General features: G+C 35.8%; 2 protein-coding genes across 2 annotated transcripts; both read right to left on the bottom strand.

Moving 5' to 3' along the window:
- Positions 1-3,185: 3,185 nt before the first annotated feature.
- On the bottom strand, positions 3,186-10,202 carry LOC128161399 (amidase-like). Its single transcript, XM_052824684.1, has 10 exons — positions 10,060-10,202; positions 9,477-9,591; positions 8,348-8,520; positions 7,775-7,914; positions 6,775-6,975; positions 6,145-6,219; positions 5,580-5,736; positions 5,210-5,272; positions 4,730-5,017; positions 3,186-4,389 (listed from the first exon to the last, which is right to left on the bottom strand). Exons 3-10 carry the CDS (start codon positions 8,424-8,426, stop codon positions 4,181-4,183), a joined length of 1,212 nt encoding a protein of 403 aa, XP_052680644.1. The 5' UTR covers positions 8,427-8,520; positions 9,477-9,591; positions 10,060-10,202; the 3' UTR covers positions 3,186-4,180.
- Positions 10,203-17,294: 7,092 nt separating this feature from the next.
- On the bottom strand, positions 17,295-22,428 carry LOC128161395 (uncharacterized). The gene is made up of 2 exons (XM_052824680.1): positions 22,062-22,428; positions 17,295-19,432 (listed from the first exon to the last, which is right to left on the bottom strand). The coding sequence occupies exon 2, from the start codon at positions 19,407-19,409 to the stop codon at positions 17,745-17,747; it is 1,665 nt and encodes a 554-aa protein (XP_052680640.1). The 5' UTR covers positions 19,410-19,432; positions 22,062-22,428; the 3' UTR covers positions 17,295-17,744.
- Positions 22,429-23,135: the final 707 nt, after the last annotated feature.

Raw genomic sequence — 23,135 nt, 5'->3', positions numbered from 1 at the left:
TATATTTCTGTAGCTCAGCAGAATTCTACAGTCATCTATGAAGCACATTTTATGCCTTCATGTTTCATTATTTATCGCAAATATAGCATGGATGTATACGCTACGGCCGATGTAGCATTGCGTGTGTGTATTTCAATTGCGAGTCGCAACAAACTGGCGCATTTATATAGGCCCGCCTATTTGTAAATGCATGTTGACAAAATGATGCCAAAGCTGCTTGGTCCGATTTTGTATTAAATTTTATGCACGCTTTTAAACGATGGCTATGCTTAGTATATGTATAATAATTGACATTGCAGTAGTTTAACCCGTTAATTATGCCTAATTTTAATGAAGAAAAATACGTACAAAATTTGCTAACAAAACAAAGGACATTAAAAGGTACCGCGTTATTTCGCCTCATATTAAATTTCACCCCTGACGACGAGACGGGTATGGTTGTATTACGACTTTGACATAGCTTTAAATATAGGTTGAAATGATCAGACAAATTACAAATAAAAATGTGTACGTTTTGTTCGCTAATATTTCCAAAGTCTACTTTCTTTACAATCGATGCATAGCATGCGGGTTGAATAACCCCAATCATTCTAGATCTGGGGACGAAACCAAGCGGTTTCCTTTTCTAAACATTCCCGTGATGCATTTTGATTTGTTTTTCGTTTGCCCAAAGAGAAATTATTTATATTTCTAACATTGGAAGGAGATTGATTCTGCTGGTGTAAATAGGAGAAAGTCCATAACTTTCTAAGATAAATGATTTGTATGGAAAAAATTTTGATACTGTAATTACAAAAAAATCGGACCAAGCAGCTGTAAAAAAAAACTTGGAAACAAATGTCGAAGAAAGTTCGTAATAGAGTTGTACTCGCGAGTTAAAAATTATTTGAGAACAAACGGGGCGATGTTTACGTACATATGTAAATAATGTTATCTGTTAGTGAAAAAATGCCCCCAAACCAAAGAAAAGATTCTCTAATACATTTAGCAGGGACGGGCGCATATAAATTAAAGTCACTATTTGTACTTCGCTTATCGAATTGCGTTATTCAGTTCATTGTGAAAAAATTTGACAGAAACTGTTTAGTTATTAAAATTATTATATCTTACATTACCGTTCACAATGTACCATAAATTTATATGGAATATCGCATGTTTTTTTCTCACAAAAAAGCTAGCGTTTGCTGCAAATTAGAGATGCACGAGCTGACACGCCGTGAAATCCATAAGACGTTTTACAGCATATGTAAAAAAAAAAATCTGAACAAAAAATCTTTGAAACATCGTAAAATGTAGTTTATAAACATTTAAAATGGCGACTAGATTTGCACGTAAATTTTACAATCCGACGTCGATTTGCGTGTTTGAGAGAAAGTCAGCAACAAGTAAAGCGTCAACATCTGCAGTTAATATTGTCTGATGAATATTGAGGTGCCTGTAATAAAATTAATGTTTCTACAGACTGAGTGAGGTACAAAAATAAGGTACATTGTAAATCACAGGTCAGTCGAAAATTTAACACATTTGTATCGTAAATTTAAAGTTTTTTGTGTGTTTGAAAACACGCACACTTGTAGAAGAAACTGTGCCATTGATCGGTTGAAGTTCAATAAAATGTAATTTATGTAATATTCATTGTCAGTATCTGTTGTGAATTCTACAACAACAAAAAATATGCTGCTCAACTAAAACTAATGCGTTAAAAATGGCTGAATTTATCGAGGAAGCATAATTGCTGAAATATGAAATGGCAAACCAGTTTAAATAGTGTGTTTCTGACAATTATTTATATCATAAAAAAACAAGAAGCAATTATTGTGAGATCTCTTGACCAATTATCGCAGTGATATAGTTTATGCAGTCCTGATACAGAGTTAAACGTCAAAACTGGCAGTTGGTGCTTATATTTAATTATTAATACCGCGTAACCAGATAGGGTAACGGCCCATTTAAAATAAAACACAATTTCATACATTATTTAAATGTATGTACAAAATAATTAGCAACTTTAATGCTTAAAATATCTGATAAGATTAAAATTAGTTCTCATACTGAAATCGACACGTAGATAAAACATTGTCTGTATAACACTGCATAAATGTACCCAACAAGAGTTATCGTTCGTTATCCGCTAGGGTCCCCGTGAGAAATACTCTTCCGGTCAGGACCGTAGCAATAGACCGTGGCTATTTATAGCCACCGTCTAAAAAATTGTTTGATGAATCTGGAAGTTTAGCTCGTTCTTTTCCCCGCGCACACTGGTTCTTAGAGCTCGCTTCGCTCGCCGGCGCGCGCTGGCGAGCTGTGCTCGCTATTATGGTAAATGTACATGCATTGTATTTGTTACTTTTAGGCACGCATTTTATATGGAGTAAATATACGTTAATGAAATTCCGGATATATTAAGAAACTGGCGACACACTTGAAATAAAGTAAATTATATTGAAGTGCGCTAGTTTTTTTTCTGTTATATAGGTTTGAAGTTTTTAACGCAGTCAACAACACACATCAGTATAGGAACTATTGGAGGTTGATTCATTAATGCTATTAGATCTCTTAGAGATTAATTATTGGATCTATTTAAGTTTGATTCATTATTTTATTAAAAGTTTATCGTAATATGCGCAGGATATCAATCATGGGGTAAATGTTTGATATTCCACTGTGTGTTCTTACGCCAGGTGACGTCATAACTAAACATTACGTAGCTGCAGGCGGATTATTAACGTAGAATGAAAAAATAACAAAACAACTCACTTGAAAAGTGTAGAGTTATAAATGAGAAGCATTTAAATTATAAATGCGATTTTATTTTCTTCCAAGAATTTATAAAAATATGCTAAAAAATGAAATGTTTGTTTATTAATCTTTAAGGAACTTTTTTTCCGTGCGTAAAGTTGTTGACGTCTTGTAGTAAATATGTTGTGCGGCTAACAATTATAATTTTATAGAAAAAAATGAGATTTAACCAAAAAATGAGGTAAAACATGTGATAGAAAGAATATCTCATGATTTGCGATTTTATATGATTTTTATCCAACTCGTTGTGTGTTTTCTATCCCCTCGCCAAGGCTCGGGGATAGAAAACACACAACTTGTTGGATAGAAATCATATACAATCGCAAATCATGAGATATCCTATATAGATCTATTAGAGTTTTATTAACAAGGAAAACAAGTAAAAAGAAATTTTTACGACAGATATTTTAATTTCGCCGATATTACAGTTAACTAGATGCAAGGTTATTCAAAGGCCAATACAATATTTAGTTCAAAGGTTCATGGTTGGGTAACACGTGTGTGAGAGGTGAACATTCTATGAAGCCAAATAAAAAAAACCAACACAATAAACACGGTATGTCGTTATTTAAGTAATAAGGAATCATTCTTCGAATAATATGAGGTGATAATAACGATCGGGGTGTGGTCAAATCCAATAAAGCCCGATAGGCTTTATTATAGATTTGACAACGCTCCGACCGAAATTATCACCTCATAATATCCAAAGAACGATTCCTTATTACTTATATTCATATTATTTTCAAATCATACACTTTAAAACCCCTATTTTGTCACGTAGCACATGCTGTGTATTACTACGCGGTGCAGCCAATACCGTTTGTCGGTTATGGTATGAGACACGCCCATTTTGTGCCATTCATGTTTAATGGAGTTATTGGGTTCAAACTTGATTCGTAATGTAATCACAGACAAAAAGACAGTTGAAAATGTAAAGAAAAATATCCAAATGGAAATAAACACATTTTTGACATTCGCAAAGTGATTATAGAGTTATGGGTAATATTTAAGGCAACCCCACAAAATGTGTATCTACAGGTTCACGTAATGCTTAACGGGAATAATACAATATATATAACATGTAAAGTAAAATTGAAAAGACATGTGTACATCATGTAAGACATCTACACATTTGCGTAAATGTTACAGAGTTTTTACACGAATATATCTCAATTCAGAAAAAGAATCCTTAAGCAGCGATGTATTGAAATTGTCGCTAGAGTATAAACGTAACAATATGGTACAGTACATTAATGTAAGGATCCAACAAGATAATTTTGATTTTACAAGCTTGTCTAGAATATGATATCAACATGAAAATGGCACGCATCCAAGTTTTTCAATAATGTCTTGTAGACTTGGGGAGTATATACCACGCGAATTACTGAGGCTTCTCCTCAAAGGTTTTCTCGACGGCTCGGGCGACCTGTAGAACCGTGAGGTCATCAAACATTCTGCCCACTATCATCATCCCACAGGGCAATGCGGGCAAACCCTCGCTGAGGCCGGCGTTGACACTGAGGGCGGGGTGCCCGGTGGCGTTGAACGGTGCAGTGTTCCTGATCATGTCCAACTCCAGTTTGAGAGTCTCTGCAACACACACATACATGACTGTGTAACAATATCATAATAACTCGACTTAAGCAACTCTGAAAGATAAATGGGATAATTTTTCAATAAGACTAAGCATAATATTATTATAACATAAGCCCTTTAACGACTTTGAGAAGATTGATTTTTTTCATAACAAAAACGTTTCAAAAGTTGCAAGCTTGTATAATACACAAACATATTAAAACATGGCGAATGATTTTTGTTTCGTTCTTGTTAACAAAACAATTTCAAAACTTGTATTAAATTCTGACTAAAGTCTCTTTTTGAATATGGTTATTGGGCCGGGAGAGATAGTTCAGGTAGAAGAATAACGAACCGTATACGGAATGTTCTTTGGATGGAAGTTTGAATGCCTTGGCTGGAAGTGTGGGCATGACTATGACGTCATAATCCTTAAGAATTCTGTTGTACTCCCTCGTCAGATGCTGGACTAGATTCTGGGCTTTGCCGTAAAACTTGTTCTGGTAATTCCTCTGCATGTACTCAGAAAATATCATGACTATTTTGACCGGTAGGGGGCAGTCGAAAGGTCGAAGGTTATATGCCCCCGCCAAGGCCTCTTGCAGTGGGAGATCGTATGAACCCTTCCAGTTGTAACCATGTCCTTTAAAGAAATTCAAAAAAGAATGTTCATGGATATTTACCAGCAATAAAGAAAAACGATATAATAGTCCTCAAAAATTAGATCACATGCCTTTTAAAATAAATGAATAAAAAACATATAACTCGATATTGATTAAACTGAAGAGACAATCGAATCGGACAAAGAGATTTCACGAGATTTAGGAATACGCACCGTTTCCTTTAATCATCATTTGATAGGTCCCCTCAAAGGCTACCGGTGTCCAAATGGCTAAACCTACATGATACACAGCAATGTTAATAACCTTATCCATGAAATCAAAATGACATGACTGTAGTACTTTTGACGAAAGTAACTTCTTTCGTTTTTATCTATCATATATGTATATGCAGTATCAAACACTATCTACTGGTGGGGTACACTTTGTACGTGTATGTAACAACATATTGGGACATTAATTACTACATTAATTTTACACTTTCGTTTCCTTTTGATTAGGTATATTCACCGTACAATGTACATATCTATGAAACCTGATCAAAAAGTTGTAATTGTATTCTATATATAAGCATGGTCGACCCACCGTCCATGTGGATAGGGAGGGAGACGTCAGACACCTCCGCCCCCGCCTCCTTCAGGGTCAAGGCCCTCTCTCTGACGACCCTCGCTAAGTCTTCTTCTACATCCACAAATCCCTCAGTCAGAATTCCGATCTTCTTTCCTTTGATCCCGTCGTTTACCTGTGAAACGATAAATGAAAAAAACTATGGTACCTGACTGACTACAGAAATATATCGGATTGACCAATCTCATCGATGGCGAGGCGACTCTCGATCTGCTCGTGGATTTAACATACTTCATATTCCGAGGTCGGTTAGCGTGTTTGAGAGAAAGCTGGAGGCCAGTAAAGCAACGACATCACTAGTGAATTGTTTGAGGTGTGGTAGAGTCAGTAATGTAACATTCTTACTACATGTAGCTCTGGCTAGTGCGTTAACCCTTTAGCTGGATCGGTAGTGTGCTGGATGTGCATGCCAGAGGACCTCGGTTCAAAGGCCAGCTGAGGCAATAAGTGTTTTTGATATAGAAGAATTAGGCACAAATTGGTTATCACCCAGTCAGACCGTAGTGAGTTAACATGTACCTACCAGTTTAGAGTAGGGTGGGTGGGGTACTGCAGGGAACTGGCGAGGGTCATTCCCGTCATCGTAGCCAGCAATCACCTGTAACACAATGGGAGATCCATTTCACCGACAGAAAATACACAACAGCAGAATTAACCGAGGTAAGAAAAAACTCACATCACACAATTAGACAAAGGTAGAATGATCACCAAAATACATCATGGATCATGGACAATATTTTTCTTTTACAAATTAAAGACAATGGATACCTGTAAATAAGGACACTGGCATGTCGATCATCTATTAGAGTATGAGTTTTGATGGACTACAATTACCCGCCAGTTGTACATTAAGGTTGAGCTTCATTGCATTGTTTGAAACAATTGTTATCAACGTATTCAAACTAATTACATTTCCTGTCACACTGACCGGTAAGATAGTTTAAAAGAACTTTTTGATGTAAATGAGATAACTTCCTTAAAATGAATACGATTAATACTCTACACTTCTTTGGAGAAGTGTCTCTGAAAATCTCTTCTTGGGGGAGAAGAAATAAGGGAAGGGGGATTTTATCACCAGGGGCTAGCTTAAAAAATCGCAACGTTGATGTATCAAGTTTTTCGTACGTGAATGAAAAAGCACTTTACATTTTACCTCTAGTAAAGCGGCACAGTCCTCCACAGTCCTGGCCATGGGACCGGCATGGTCGATCGTCTTCTCTATTGGCATAATGCCAGTGTATGGCACCAAACCATAGGTCGGCTTCAATCCCACAATTCCACACCAGCTGGCGGGAATACGTATGGATCCGCCCTGATCTCCTCCAATAGCAACATCTACTACTTTTCTGGCAACCTATAGAATAATAAAAAACATGTTGATGAGGTTTTTTTGGTCTAATTTTTCCGAATTATCATAACCAATATGTGATTAATGGCGTTTGCTCACATGACATTGAACCTACATGTATAAAAAAAAAACAAGAGCTTAAGGCCAGTAACTCACATCGCTCACCCGAACAACAGTTCTTTGTATCACTCTATTTTAATGCAGTTTTTAAATATTTTCCCCATATAATCTAAAGTTATTTTTAAAATCCCCTTTGGGGACCCAGCAATAGTCTGGTGTCACAATGTAAACTATTGAGAATCTACGTTTTCTTAGAATTCTTGCATTGTGTTATATCACAAGTTGCAGCATTGTAGTTCTTGAGAAGAGGACTTTAAAAATTTTCCATATAGATTTTTGTTAAACTTTGAACCCTTATTTGAGCCCCTGTATTAGTCAGTTGGTCACAGTTTTAATAATTTAGAATCTTCACTAAGAATACAAGCTTTGGTGTTAAAGTTGGCATTTCTGGTGTAGTGGCTCTTGGGAAGAAGATTTTTAAAGACACAAAGCCTAGTTTCACTGTTTCACAATTAGCTCCCTTTTAAAAAGGGTTCTGTCCTTAATTTCAACAATTTAGAATCCTCTTTCCACGAGGATTTTGTGTACTATGCTTGGTGAAACTTGGCCCAGGAGTTATAGAGAGGAAGTCAAAAAAAAAAGTTTACAGACGAATAGACACACGGGCGGACAGAAGGACGATGGGCAACGGTTGAGCAGAAAAGCTGAAAGCGGTGAACTAAAAAAAATAAAAATCCCGTATTACCAGAGACCCCGAGCCCGAGCTAGAACCACCTGCGCTTCTTGTCGGATTGTGTGGATTTTTGACTGGACCGGTAGAGGAAGTGCAGCTATTTCCGGAGAAGCATAAGTCCTCGCACACAGATTTACCCAGAATGCGACCTCCTTGAAAAAAAAAGGTTTATAAACGAATTAATTTCGAGGTCTCATGCATTGTACTCATGACAATTTTACATACATTTTCGCAGGTTCAAAATCAATCGACCCCCCCCCTCTCTCTCTCTCTCTCTCTCTCTCTCTCTCTCTCTCTCTCTCTCTCTCTCTCTCTCTCTTTTACTTTTGTAACGGGATGGGAGACAAAATGACGGACCAGACTGGTATTCGAACCCGGGCCACCTGAATCTTTATTCATGTGATCTACCAACTGAACTATCTGGCACCGGTATTCACATAGGCCTGACCGTCACACCCCTCCCCCTTGGAGTGATCATCGAGAGGTGTGGTCCGTCATCATTTCTCCCATCCCTTTACACTCTCCTTTCTGTACGTCAACAACGAATGCAAAGTTGACCCACACCCCCACACCCCCGGTAGTTACCTGCATCCAGTATCCTGGTCACTACAGTGGCGTCTCTGTCGGGCACGAACCCCTCCAGGAGCTTACTTCCGTTCATCATTGGGACCCCCGCCACAGTCACATTGTCTTTAATGGCCACAGTTTTTCCCGCCAAAAGTCCTTTCTCCGCTCCTTTAATGTCACATCGGTAATACCTAACAAAACAGGTAGTATTTCTTCAAAAACATTGAAAGCATAAATGTGAGAAAAAAGATCGTTGATTCTTAGCTATAAATATATACAAGTACTTTAACTTGGAAATAAATATTTAGTTTAAATAAAATTGTCAGAAGTTAAATTCTTATTTATCTTCATTTTTTAGTGTCTTTGTTTGTGATAACACTACGAATTGTATTTACAGTCCTGACGTATTGTTGGGGTGCAAGCGGGTTTTGCACGACTAAAATAAAATTGAAATCAGAGATATATGTTAAAATTCAAATATTTATTCGTACAAATGCTAAATATTATATAAATATTAATAATACAGAATCATTCTTTGAATATCATGAGGTGATAAATTCGGTCGGAGCGTGGTCAAATCTATCATAAAGCCCCTCGAGCTTTATTGCATTTAACCACGCCCCGACCAAAATTATCACCTCGTAATATTCAAAGAATATATGATCTCTTATTTCTTAAAGTAAGATTTAAATATTTAAGGTCTTGGTTTTTAACACGTATTTTTCCCGAAAAAATATGTTTGAATAAAAATAAAATCAAAGTAAAAAATTGATCTTCAAATGAGAGACAAACCAACAGCCTTAGATAGCAATACATGCCATATAGTTATACGTAATAATGCATCAGTCATCCAATACCAAACCTAGCTCTTTTTGTAAACATGTACATGTAATATGTATGTATATCATATACATATAGCAGGTATGATATTCATGTACGTACATGCACGGATCCAGAAACTGTAGGAGATCGAAGGGAGAGGGGGTCCGTGGCCTTTTTTGAGACCTTTACTATATGAATTTAATAAAATTGAATTTTCAAAGGGGGTGGGGGGGGGGGGTGGGGGGTCCGAAGTCACTTCCATCACTACCCCTAGATTCATGTATGTGATGTACTAGTACATGCAGATCAATATATAGATACACACCACGAGTCGTCCTGTGTGTCTCTATACCCGGGGGTTCTGGGGTATTTGACGGTGGGGGTCGGTGCCGTTAACTCGTAAACCCTCTGGTAGTCTTTACAGGTGCCATCACAGAACTCTACATACAATAATAAATTAAGAAGACAATGCAATACACTGGGCACTGTAATTATACAAAACACAGATACATGTATTTTATAAAACCAACTGAAGTCAAGGTACGGCCTGTGCATACACGTAGGTCTAAGATGAGAGAAGATAAAAATTATGTTACATTTTGCATCGTTGTCGTGCAAGAGGTTTTAATGAATGTCTTATATACTCTCTTGAAAGGGGAGTTTCTGTTGGCTTGTTTTCTAGATTTTTGTTGATGCATGAATAAAGACAATATTTTAAACACCATTCTTCTGGGCTTTGATTACATAAATCTCCTATCCTAAAACTCAGCTGTCCCACCATTGACAACATTTTTCCTCGCTCTTGTTAATATGCACAGATGGCAATTGTGAACGCTACATGTATCAATCAAGTTATGATATCATACCAGGTATGTGTATCATTAAATTATTTTATCATAGTTAATTACCATAGATGGCGCTGGTCTCTTCCGGTGTGAGTTTCAGCCTTAGATCCTCTGATATCGATTTGATATCCTCCTCTGATATCCGTACAATGGCGGCACTCTTTTGAAGTTCTGCGGGAGAGAAAAAAACTATAAAAACGTACAAAACGTTCGCAAAATAAAATAAAATTATCAAAAAATGATATATCAGGGTGTCTCTAACTGTGTAACTGTGTTTGTTTAATTATTACTTTTAAAATATGAAACTATTACCCTTTAGTTATTTAAAAAACCCAAAAACTTGCAATATTAAAATATTATTTCGTTATTCCTCAGATCGACAATCATTAGCTACTGTATTACATAAAACTCAATGGACCGCATTTGTTACGGTCTGTATATTTTACAACTGTTATTGAATCTTCTGAAGTTTAGGTTGAAGAGTTTTTGTTGTTCACGCTTCGTTATTTCACAAAATACACGTGCATGTACGCGTACATTTGTGTCCTCGTGGCAGATTACGGTCCCATTTTGTTTTTAACCGTACCAGGTTTCCATACACACTTTCCAATGTTTACACGTTTGTTCACTTTCTACAGTTTTTTTTTTTTTTTTGACAAATGTGGTCTGTAACCGTTACAGAGATGTCAACGTTAACATTAACTGGCTACTTTTAAAAAATTCAAACTCGAAAAAGCATGATGTCGAACATTAAGGACATGAACGTTAGGTCGTGTAAAAAATGTATATATATTTATATATATAAGGCCTACTATGTACACATAGGTCTATGCTCACAGAACCTTAACCTGCACACGCTTCACGCGCTGGAAGAGTACATCTTTAAAGCCCTCACAGTATAAAGCAAGACGCATTTAAAGAAATTAAAAAAAAATGGACGGTGCTATGTTATTTGGAAGATTGCAATACTTTCAATCTGCTGATAAGGAATGCATGACCTAGTTTCAGTTAAAGGTCAGGGTTGATCTGGAAGTAAGATCACACGCTGCAGCTCGTCCATATCACGGGCGACGTATTAGTTCAAATGCTATATCAACATTTGCCCTATCAAAATTTTAATTCGAATTCATTTTTTAATCAAAATTTCGTTGGCTATTTATAAAGACGCAAATTTGCATTTTGAATGTCTTGCAAAATTTAACGCAATTTTGCCCCCAAAAAATCTTTCTGAGCATTATCGTACGCACAATAGACTCGATCTGCGCTTGGGAATATACTGATGTTTTCATCATAAAAAAAAATGTATTTAGCGAGAAAAAGTTGGGGGGATGGGACAGGCCCCCCTGATGCAACGTGCCTGAAATCTTAGGAACACACTTAGGTCAAATCTTAGGAACACACTAAGGTTAAATCTTAGGAACACACTTACGTCAAATCTTAGGAACACACTTACGTCAAATCTTAGGAACACAGGTCAAATCTTAGAAACCCACTTAGGTCAAATCTTAGGAACACACTAAGGTTGAATCTTAGGAACTTACTTACGTTAAATCTTAAGAACACACTTAGGTCAAATTTAAGGAACATACTTAGGTCAAATTTAAGCAACACACTCAGGTCAAATCTTAGAAACACACTTAGAAAAACACTTAGGTTTAATATTAGGAACACACTTACATTACTGTCCTTTCTGATATATTTCATTTTATCAAATAAAATATACAAAAGTAGTCATGTTGTATATTTTATTTGATAAAATGAAATATATCAGAAGAGACAGTACCGTTAACGCGGATCCCGTATTTTCCGCGCACCCCCGCGGTCCAAATTACATCGCAGTTTAAGACAGGTGTCTCAGGTAAAACCGCGTACCCCCGTGGTAGAGTCGTCTAGCAAGTTAACACCGCCGTGGTCTTGACGATAAATTTCAGGTGAACAAAAGTAGATCGGACTGAAACGCGAGTTATCTCCCTCGACTAAAAAATAATTGACAGCTACATGTATAAATCATTTCATTTAATGGAACTATCTAAAATAACATACGATATATTTTGAGAAAAAAAGTTGAATTTATAGCATGTGTTTGATTGATTTAAAAATCATTCATCAATTCTATTTCAGTTATAAGTTACTTGACGATGTATTTTACAATCAATTCAAATTGACGTGGCCTATTCAAAATTTGATAAGTATGCTTGGCAGTCGGATGATAGTTTCTTTTTCTTTTTTTATTGATTTTTAAAAACTTGTGAGGAAGTATTGAAACTTTTCTGTTTAATCTACGTAAACTGCATACCGGGGAAATTAAATTAATGAAATGCTTTTGCTGATCTATATGTCATCGCGATCGAGTTTCAACAAACTTTCAGGTAATTAATTTGCATCACAAAAAAACATGGGAAATTGTACATGTTATTAAATGCATACATCTCGAATTACTTTTAAAAAATCAAAAGCAAACTATCAGTGTAAACATTTCCTTTCTGGTGTATATGAATTATAAGTCGCCATCATTTCCTGTGTATTATAATAGTGATTAACAAACCCAGGGTAAAAACGACAGCCCGAAGGGTTTTCACACCTTACTCAAGACAAAAGAAAAACTTTAAATTGCGTACCGCTTCGTCTAACCGTACAACATCGCCCATTTTCTATCGTACAGAAGAGGCTTCTTGATTATTTTGAGTGTCGTCGATCCAGATATTCTCTACGATCTCAGAGAGAGAGAGAGAGAGGGGGAGAGAGAGAGAGAGAGAGAGAGAGTTAATGCGTTTTAGGATTAATTTTACCAACATTTATTTAAAATATACTTATATTAATTATCCATAAGATTAGTATTCATAAAAGAATATGGAGGGGTACATTGTGATTGAAAACCAACATGCAGTATCAGTCTGAGTCCACATGCTACACCTGTCAATCAAATCAGCCCGCGCCCTGCACCACGTGCTTCTTCCATGATAAAGGTTCAATTAGTTTTTATTTCAAGCATAGAAAAAAGAAGTTTATCAAACAATTAAGTATTTAACACTGATAATGATGTTTTATTTAATGATTGACACTGTATTGGAAATTTTAATTCGTATACTACTTATAAAGAGAAAACTTCTCTCTCTCTCTCTCTCTCTCTCTCTCTCTCTCTCTCTCTCTCTCTCTCTCTCTCTCTCTCTCTCTCTCTCTTATATTGAAGATTTTAGAGGGGGGGGTTGCGCAAAAAAAACCATGTTGAACATGTTTTACAGATTAAAAAGGCAGTAAAAGCAGTAAAATGAAACAATTTTTCATAGTTACTGTTAGTTGAAATGTTTGATATACGGGTAGAATTCCTGATGGTCACTCGTTACGTGGATTATCCACCTGCATCATACCTGTGTATTCTGTGCGTTCAAGCGTAGAGTGATTTCCTGTCTGTGCGATGGTTTCACACTTTTGTTTAAAACAATTGGGGCTTAAGTCAAATACAGTTTACTTTGCCCGTCATGGAACGTTGCAAGGGGGGGGGGGGGGTGTACGAAAAACGCTTTTCGCAACTGATACCGCATATGTTTAGAAGCTTCATATTCATATTCAACACATAAAATGATAGCAATATATTTTTGTATTGTATGGGTAAAGAAAAAAATTTCATATTATGCCGTTACGTTCACCGTGTAGCATGTGCTTGTCACGGACTAGGTTAATTGTCTTGTGCATCGACAGTCTCTCTCTCTCTCTCGTTTAGTTTATATTGAAGGTTTTATTGTTTCTTGCGGAGTGGGGGGGGGGGGGTGATGTATCTTAAACTTAAACACGTTTAACAGTTTAAGAACACAGTAAAATAAATACACCAGTAATCATTTATTGTTACTGTTAGTAAAATTGTTTGAAAAAAAAGATAGAATTCCTGATGGTCACTCGTTACACGTATAATAAACATGCATCATACCTGTGTATTCTGTGCGTTCAAGCGTAGAGTGATTTCCTGTATGTGCGATGATTTCACACCTTTGTGTAAAACAAACAACAAACAACAAACAACAAGGGGGAGAAGGGGGTGTACGAAAAACGTTATTCGCAGCTAATACTACATTTGTGTTGTAGCCTTATATTGAACACATAAATATTTCAAATCAATATAATTTAGTATTTTAAGGGAAAAGTAAAATTTTCATATTATGCCGTTGATCGTAGGTAAACGTTCTCCGTGTAGCATGTGCCTATCACGGGCTAGGTTCATTGTCATGGGCATCGATAGACTGTGCCGTAAAACGAGCTACATATACAAATTGATATGGATTAAAAACATTGTAGTAGGAAATGTTTAAAATCATTAAAAATCTAGGAAATGAAATATGTTATAGTTCTTACCCTCTCTTTCATGTAGATTATATTATGAAAATGATTGAATATTTTTTGAAATAATAGCTATATATCCACTGTTACTTGAAAATTATTACGGGTGCAGATGATTCTTCAATTAAAATTTCTCAATAATAATTTATAATGAGTTTTAAAAATGTGCATAAAATACGTAATCATTTTATGTGAAATGAACACAATACATGTACACCCGACATGGCCTGTATAGAATGACTCTCAATTTTTGGTGGCCGTCTTATTGTTTAATAGCGTACAGGTAAAAATCTCCGATCATCTTAACGGTAGGTCACACCGCCGCGGTTTAAACATGGCTGCAGCGAGGACCGCGATGAATTAACCGCGCTGGTGTAACGCGGAAAGGATTAACTAACCGCGGGGGGGGGGGGGGGGGGGGTGGGCGCGGTTAAATACGGGATCCGCGTTGACGGTACTGTACTGTAGGTCAAATTCTACTATAAGGCTATGAAAAAAAATATTTCTAATTCAAACATTGATTGCAGACCGACCTTGCTTTGCAAAGCCATGCTATAATGGAGGGACGTGCGTTGAGAGTGGAGCAAACTACACGTGCACTAGTATCCATGGTTACGACCCGGCCTCAGATTGCGGGTCAAGTTAGTTCCGTTTTATTTCTGTTTAAGATAATCCCGTTTCCTATCATTTATTGTCATAATTATGTTGTTATTCTATTTTTACAGCGATTGGCTTTTGTCTTAGAAACCCTTGTCCCCATACTAAAGTTGAATACTTTTTTGAATGCTGGATTTGTCGAATATCGAATTCAGATCCAAAAAAGGCAGCTTTCGGAAATAAACTAAGTTAATTTTTTAATGATTTTTTTCCGTACTTGGAGGAGGGGTGGCAGTTTTGAAAGGATTCCCAGGGTCTAACACGTGGGGTATTTCGAGTCAATTTACCCAGCAAATGTCTGGTATTTGTCTAAAATTATTAAACGAGGAAAGTGGTGGACATGGTTTGCATTTATCATATAAAGTTTTGTACAACTTTAATTTTCATTTATGGAAGCTCTTGTTGAATTTTTCACCCTTTTATTATAGAATACATTTAAGTATATATGCGAGTTTATATCACTTAAACGTAAATCTAATTTGCATAACTGATCAAAGAGAGATAACTCCCATCACATACATTTTAATAAAAGTTTTATCAAATTGATTAATCAGAGGACTTTGGTTTTTTTGTTTTGTTGAAATAAAAATAAAATGCTAAAGAATAAGATGATATATTTGTTCGTGTTTACTGTGAAAATATATTAACAATGGACACGAATTTAAAATGCAAAATAATTCCGCACCCCCCCCCCCCCCTTGGAACGGTTAATAGCGAATATTGTATCAAATATTACTTTTTATGTCCGATCAAACATTTTAGCCAAAATGTCTTTTATAACAATATCTTGAATTTATTAGCATAAGACAAATGTAGCACAGAAACACTAAGAAAAAGGACGATGAACGCAGATACGAAACTGGAAAAATAAAACCAGACACGTAGCTACGGGAGGGGGTAAACTTATTTTGCCTACTGACATATTACTTAGAGTTACTTATATAATTCAAAAAATAAACTTGTGTCTCTACTTTTCTATCACTGTAAGAAAATATAGAAATTGTATTGAAAAGCATTATAACAGTTCAAGAAGGTCGTAGTTACATCCTTTAATAAAGCCCTCATCCCCCCGAACACTACGGATTAAAATTAGCGGATTTTTCTGGGTTTTTTTTTTCAAGTCTTGGTCCCCTTCAACTTGGAAAAGCGATGCTACATGCCTGATACCATAACATATCTAACATTTCTATCAGAATTCTGTTATCTAGCAAAACATCGACTTTTGTAGTCTTTTAACTTAGTACTCCAAACATATTGACACTATTGACTGCTGTTTGCGCCAAAATCTTATTTAGAACCTCAATGCCAACTATTCTAAAATATCTGCCCATACGTTGGTATAGGCTCATTTTGATTGAAAAAATAACGCAAGTCATTCAAATCCCTGTTGCAGTTACCCTCCTTACATCAGAAATGTTATTTGAAGCACATTTGAACCTTTGTAGAAAAAATAAATAAGTTCTTAAATTTTGAAACATTGACTCTGGTATTTTTTTATTTGCATTAAACAGTGAATTTTAACATTTCTGTATATTTTCATGCGCGGATAGAGAGAGGGAGAGAGTCGGTACCCCCTGAAAAACTCAATTTTCTTACTTATATAGTAAATTTGCCGAAAATATGACGCGGACCTCCTCTACAAAAAAATTCTGCATCCGCGCATGCATTTTACGCTGAAATCAAGAGTAACTGTGCTTTTTACTTCTTGTGACCTTTGACCTCATCCACTTGTCAGCATGTTTAATCGTCATAATGTTTACCAACATCGATGACTAAAGTCTTAAAATACAATAGTTTGACAGAACACTTACTGACATATTAACCTATTGACCCATCAACCTTTTAAACTGGAAATATACAGGGGTCATGCTATAACAATGGCAACCTGCTTACAGGGTATGGCTAAAATAATTCATCGATCCATAACCTAAGAAGATTGCTCCCTTCTTCGATTAGACCTGGCCATTGACAAAGAGGATGTTTTTTTCATTTCAGATGCAACAATCAGCATTGCTTCAAAATAGTCTTAGAATTAAATGTTACAGAGTTTAAAATTTCCAACTGATAATATCAACATTCAGACATTTTGCTCCATCCAATTAAATCTGAAAGTCCAGTTATTTTTTTTATATTTAAAATTACAGTTATAAGGTCAACAATATAACATACACGCGTTCTGATACACTGTAGATGGCAGTCTATTGACCGGCAGTTGAAAATAGACGCAAATATTTAATTTGTAATAAAACAACAAAATCCCTTTGATTAGGTAATAAGAATAATTAAAACAAGATCACATAATTGTACACAAATCATTTATTATACACAATGATATACTCATCCAACAGAATGACATAAATTAAATGTTTTTTTTTTCAAACATTCACTTGTTCTCATTCTTGATATACAATGTTCATTAAACAGAATGTTTGATTGTAATCTTTTCAACTTTTAATGACAAGCATATATATATATACACATGTATATATAATAGTTTGTTTGGAAAGTAAAATATTTATGCTGTCATTTTTTACCATTAAAATCACTGCACAAAAACAATGAGTTTGTTACGATTTACATAGAGAAACTAAACAATAGTATTGTTGGTATGTAAAGAATATATGAAGGTGTTTATTTATTAACATAAACTAATTATATAATACAGATAATTAACTGTTATACACAAACAAGTATAATATATACAGTCAGTTTGTCAACATGTAATACATATAAACAATGTTACACTGCTGTGTAATGTTCTAGACATATTGTATTTTCTTCACTGTACCTGTGTACTCAGCCACAAAGAGGTTGTCTCTGGTGTCCACACATAAACCACGTGGATACTGTAAATGACAGTTGTCAATGTAGCGGAGGAACTGTCCGTCCTGATCCAGGATGTGGATACACTGGTGTATAATGTTAATGTCTGTTGTCAGGATCTGACCCTGGCTGTCTGTTGTGATGCCGAGTGGACAAAATGATCCCTTGGTAGTAGAGGGAGGACCAGTGTAGGTAAACCGGAGTTTCCCGGCCTGATTGACCACCACTACTGCACTGGCGTTATAGTCTGACACACAGATATCTAGGTTCCTGTTCTCACTGATGTATTTATATAATCCACCAGATGAATAGAGAGGTTGTCCTTTGTCGTCGTACTGAATACTTCGTTTCTCTCTGGAGGCAGAGTAACACACAACTTTTGATTGTTTATCATCATCAGTGGCCATGACAACCAGGAGGTCACCAGAGGAGGTACAACAGACACGGAGAGGTTTCCACCCCTGTAGTCTGATCACTGTCTGTATCTGTGTATTCTTCACTATGTTCACAGTTCTATCTTCATAATCAGTATAAACTAGATCCCCACTCCTTGTCACTGCTATGTCGTATGGAACGTTCCCTGACTTGGTTTTCACTGACTTCACTAGTTTCCCACGGAGGTTGTACAGTCTCATGATGGTGTCATTATAAACACACGTCCACATCTCCTCATCACTCAGACAGGACACACTGTATAATTGTCCATACTCGGTCTTTATCTGTGTGATGATCCGTGGTACATCAATGAGCGGTCTGTCCGTGGGAGAGGACTCAGCACCGGGAGATTTCATGGTGTAGCCATGTTCTTCTGTTTTGATAGATGACGCTGACAGAGAACCAAACTGTTGATAAAGCTGTTCTTTGTTGATCTTCTGAGGGGTAAAACTTGGTAAGGACACTGTGAGTTTAGGAGGCAATCTTCGGAATTCATCATTCCTGGATTTGTAGGCAGAGACACGGCTGACATCATTGGAGTCCAGTAATGTCTTCAGTTCAGTAATGGTCTGTGTGATTTCAGAAATGATGTGTTTAATTTCATCTTCCTGTTTGTCTAAGACAGCCAGGTGTTTGGTGTCCGTTTCCTCCATGTTAGATTTCATGTTAATGATTATGGTGTCTATTTCTCTGTGCAAGTCTTCTCCATGTTTGTCGATTTCTGTTGTTAATTTCTGGGAGTTTTCATTCAGAGCAGATTTCTGGACTGGGATAATGGATTCAATCTCTTGGTATTTGGGATAAATGGATTTCTCTAATTCTTGTAAATCTTTTTGAATTATTTCTTTCTTGCTGTCAATGTTTTTAGTTATTTCAATAAATTTATGGCCACTGTGTTCTTCAGAGGAAGCACATGTTGTACAAATAGGAATGTCACATTGTTGACAGTAAAGTACACTTATGTTTGAGGAATGTTTTGGGCATTTAGGAGTAGATCCTCTCTTTTCAAATGGCACCACTTTGTGTTCTTTGGATAGATCAGAGAGATGTTCCCCCACACAGGCTTTACACAGATGTATGTGACAAATATCACAGTACATAGGGGGGCCCGGGGTCTCACAGAGACGACACCGTAACACATCCTGAAGGCTGTACTCAGGGTCCATGGTCAGACACTTTTATTCATGTTCTGAAAAATAAACACAAAATTTGGTTTAATTATATAAACAATAAAACTTATATGTAATAAGTGAGATGAGTTCAGAAAAAGTCTTAACAGAAATGTTTCTATCATCTTCCTTCAAATAACAATGTGGTAGAGTCAGGTATATGGCATTCCTACTAGCTCTGGCTAGCGGGTTAACCCTTTAGCTCGATCGGTAAAGTGCTGGACTGGCGTGCCAGAGGACCCGGGTTCAAACCCCAGCAGAGGCAGTAAGTGTCTCTGTTACAACAACACCATTGTTAAGGACAATTACATTATCATTTTATTTAAACTTTATAAATTTGAAGCACTGATTCTTTTTTGAAACTCAACTTCATTATTGAAAGACAGATTTATATAAGGAATAAGGAATCATTCTTTAAGTATTATGAGGTGATAATTTCGGTCGGGTCATGATCAAATCCAATAAAGCCCGAAGGGCTTTATGATAGACCGACCGAAATTATCATCTCATAGTATTCAAAGAATGATTCCTTATTACTAATATTTATATAATTTTAAGCCATCATACGATTATATATTTAAATATAAATAAGCAAACCCTGCTGGCGCCTCGATTTGGCGTCATTTGTATTATGGGTTATATAGTACAAAATCGATACGTAGTTTTATGACAGGCAAAGACACTGGTAAATGTAAACATATGAGTATGAGTCCTAAAAAGTGCATTAATTTTGTCTTCGTAAAAATCTCATAATAGATAATTGCTTTTAAAACTTACTACTGCATCAAATGAATTCAAACAATCTTTACTATTAAAATATATTGTACACATATATTTGTTTGCCTTTTTTTTTTTACTTTAATTGTTGTAAATTTTGTTACAATATTTCATTATATTAATTCTAAATAGTAACATGTTTAAAAAAGTATATATTTTTGTATAAATCTTTAAATAGAGTTTTCATTAGTTACTAATAAATATTTCATCCCTTTACAGTTCAGATTTTATTTTAATAAACAAGAGGCCAATAGGCCTCGACGGTCACCTTCATGAGTACCACATACAAACTTGTCAAAGTCTCATATATATGTATTTAGTGAAGTTTAATTCTGGAGTAGGAAATTTATAATATTGTACAGACCACCTCCCTGCCTGAAATCTTTCAAAAAGGACAATGAAACCTATAACTTTTGCAAAAAACTTACAATCATAATAGAGTGCATGACCTGATATTGAAAAGGTACAAGACTCTGATATAAAATAATTTCCCCATATTTGTTAACTTTCAAGATATGTTTTATGTGCATTTGTTTTCATTGATATACTGAACTCTTTCCAAATGGTTTTACAATGTCTTAACTTTGATAGACATGCAGCTTCATTCTTTCTCTTTTTTAAACATGTGAATTTGCTTATTTCTTTCATAGAAATTCCTGAGCAGAATAAAATAATAAGACACATTTATAACCCCACCTCAGCCATAACCCTTGCCTTACATGTATATGTAGGTGACATGATATATCATTAAAGATGACAGCTTAAAGGTTTTTTTTTTCTAAATATGCAGTCAGTTTTTATTTTGTGTCAGCATGCAGATGTTTTTTTAAATATTATATATATTAAACTAATTGACCATTTTGGCCACACCTTGCATTAAGAACCTCTACCCTATACACTATATATGAGTGTTTTGGTCCCGTCCTAGATTCAAATCCCTACACTGGGAGACATGAAATTAAAAAAAAAATGATAGATGGCTTTTTTTCCTTCTTTATAATAATGCAGTCAGCTTTTATTCAGTATCAGCAGAAGTAAAGATGACTATTTTCTTAAACATTTAAATGCTTGAACACTATATGACTATTTTGGCCCTGTTCTAGAGTCAGAACCCCTACCTCGGGGGACATAAGATTTATGATTTTCATAGTGGGCTTCCTGGTCTAAAACATTCTTTACTCTGTGAGTTTTCCTTTCAGGTGAGTGGGAGTAGAGAATATAATTTTTAAACATTTTATGCTTTTACACTAAACATCCACCTAGGCCCTACAGTCAAAACCCATACTCCAGGGGACATGAAATTTATAATTTTAGTAGAGAACATCCTGGTTAACATAATTACTAAGTCAGTTTTTCATTCAGATGTGTGAGAGTAGAGAAGAAGAATTTAAAACACAATATGCATTAACTCTATATGGCTCAAAATTTTGGTAGAGGGTTTCATGTACATCATAACCATGCATTTCCCTCATACATGTATGTATGGGTGTAGAAAAGATTTTTAAATTTTTTTAATTTATTGTTAATTTTAATGCAGACATGCAGTGTCATGCAGGCACGACGGACGACGCACACCATATGACGACGAATGAAGACCATTTGCAATTGGTCACCTGAGTGACTCAGGTGACCCAAAAAAAGCTACAGGTTGCTGTTTTTTGTCTATTTTTGTTATTCAATCAAAAGATCTGTTCATATTTTCTTCATTAATTTTCAATTAATGTAAGCTGATACATTTCAGCAATATTCATTGATATAGAACATTTATACTCAATGGAAACAAATTAAAGATTATAAGCATTAGATTTAAATTTTCAACAATCAGAAAATAACAGCTGACAATAATTAACGCATTTAACGAACTATACACACCTTTATACAGGCCTTTAACTCAAAATGGCGACATATCTTTAATGTTTACCATTTGTTTACACTTCCTTGTTGATGGTTCTCCCTGACAGCCTGTAAAAATCACGTGATTGGTTTAAATAAAACTTCCGGGTAACCCCAAAACGAGATTCAATACATCATGCGCTGATCGGGGGGGGGGGGGGGGGGGGGGGGGGGTCCGAAACATCCCCTCTTTTCGTGTTTTTGTTCATTTCTTAGTTATACATAGTGAAATTACCAAAAATATCCACAGGCGCCTGTTTTAGACAGGAGGTCTATTTTCTATACACAATAGAACAACTACTGTATGAAACAAGCGTTAAGCGCTTGTCAAAAAATATCCCTCGTACCCCCCCCCCCCCCCCCTCCCCCGGATCCGCGCATGATACTTTGTGCTTCATGTAGTTAATTGTTAAAGAACAGTTAAGATAATCTTATTCATCTTAATTAAATTGAAAAGGTTGATGAGTATCATGATAAACATGAACTAGCCGACAGAAATGAAGTCTGGCTTATATAAATGAACTTCAACATAACGTTTGACATATCAGAATTGATGTTATAATATGTGTGTGATCGGAGGAACACTTTTGTGACTCCAATCTTATGAGTTGGTATATAAAATTAAACTCCCTGATGTGTAGATCTCTATATCTCTTCTTCCAGACCTAGTTTTTCTCCGACTCCATCGCGTCTAACTGTCGTCTGTTCTGTCTGTCTGTTGACTGGTCCTCTGTCTCTATATAAGAGGAACTGGGTGGTTTCGCCCTCGTTACACGCGTGCTCTGAGACGTTTCGCCCCTGATTAAATACAAGTAATAAATCATGTAAATAATTGAAGCATAGATAGGTTTTATCCGATTACCTGCAATTATATCTTTAAGAATCCGTAATGTACTATCATTAATTATGGATTTTTTTCAAATAGACAAACCAAGAATTTATTTTGCGACAGTTAATCTGAGTCTTGCAAATATGTATTTGATGCCAGTAAATGTTGCAACATATAACGTCTAATTTATGAATGCCCCAATCCAGGCACGTAGCATCGGGGGT

Source organism: Crassostrea angulata, chromosome 8 (assembly GCF_025612915.1).
Source record: "Crassostrea angulata isolate pt1a10 chromosome 8, ASM2561291v2, whole genome shotgun sequence".
In the NCBI taxonomy this organism is placed as follows: Eukaryota; Metazoa; Mollusca; class Bivalvia; order Ostreida; family Ostreidae; genus Magallana; species Magallana angulata.
Note: the sequence above shows the minus strand (reverse complement) of the source record. Positions and strands in the feature narration are given on the sequence as shown.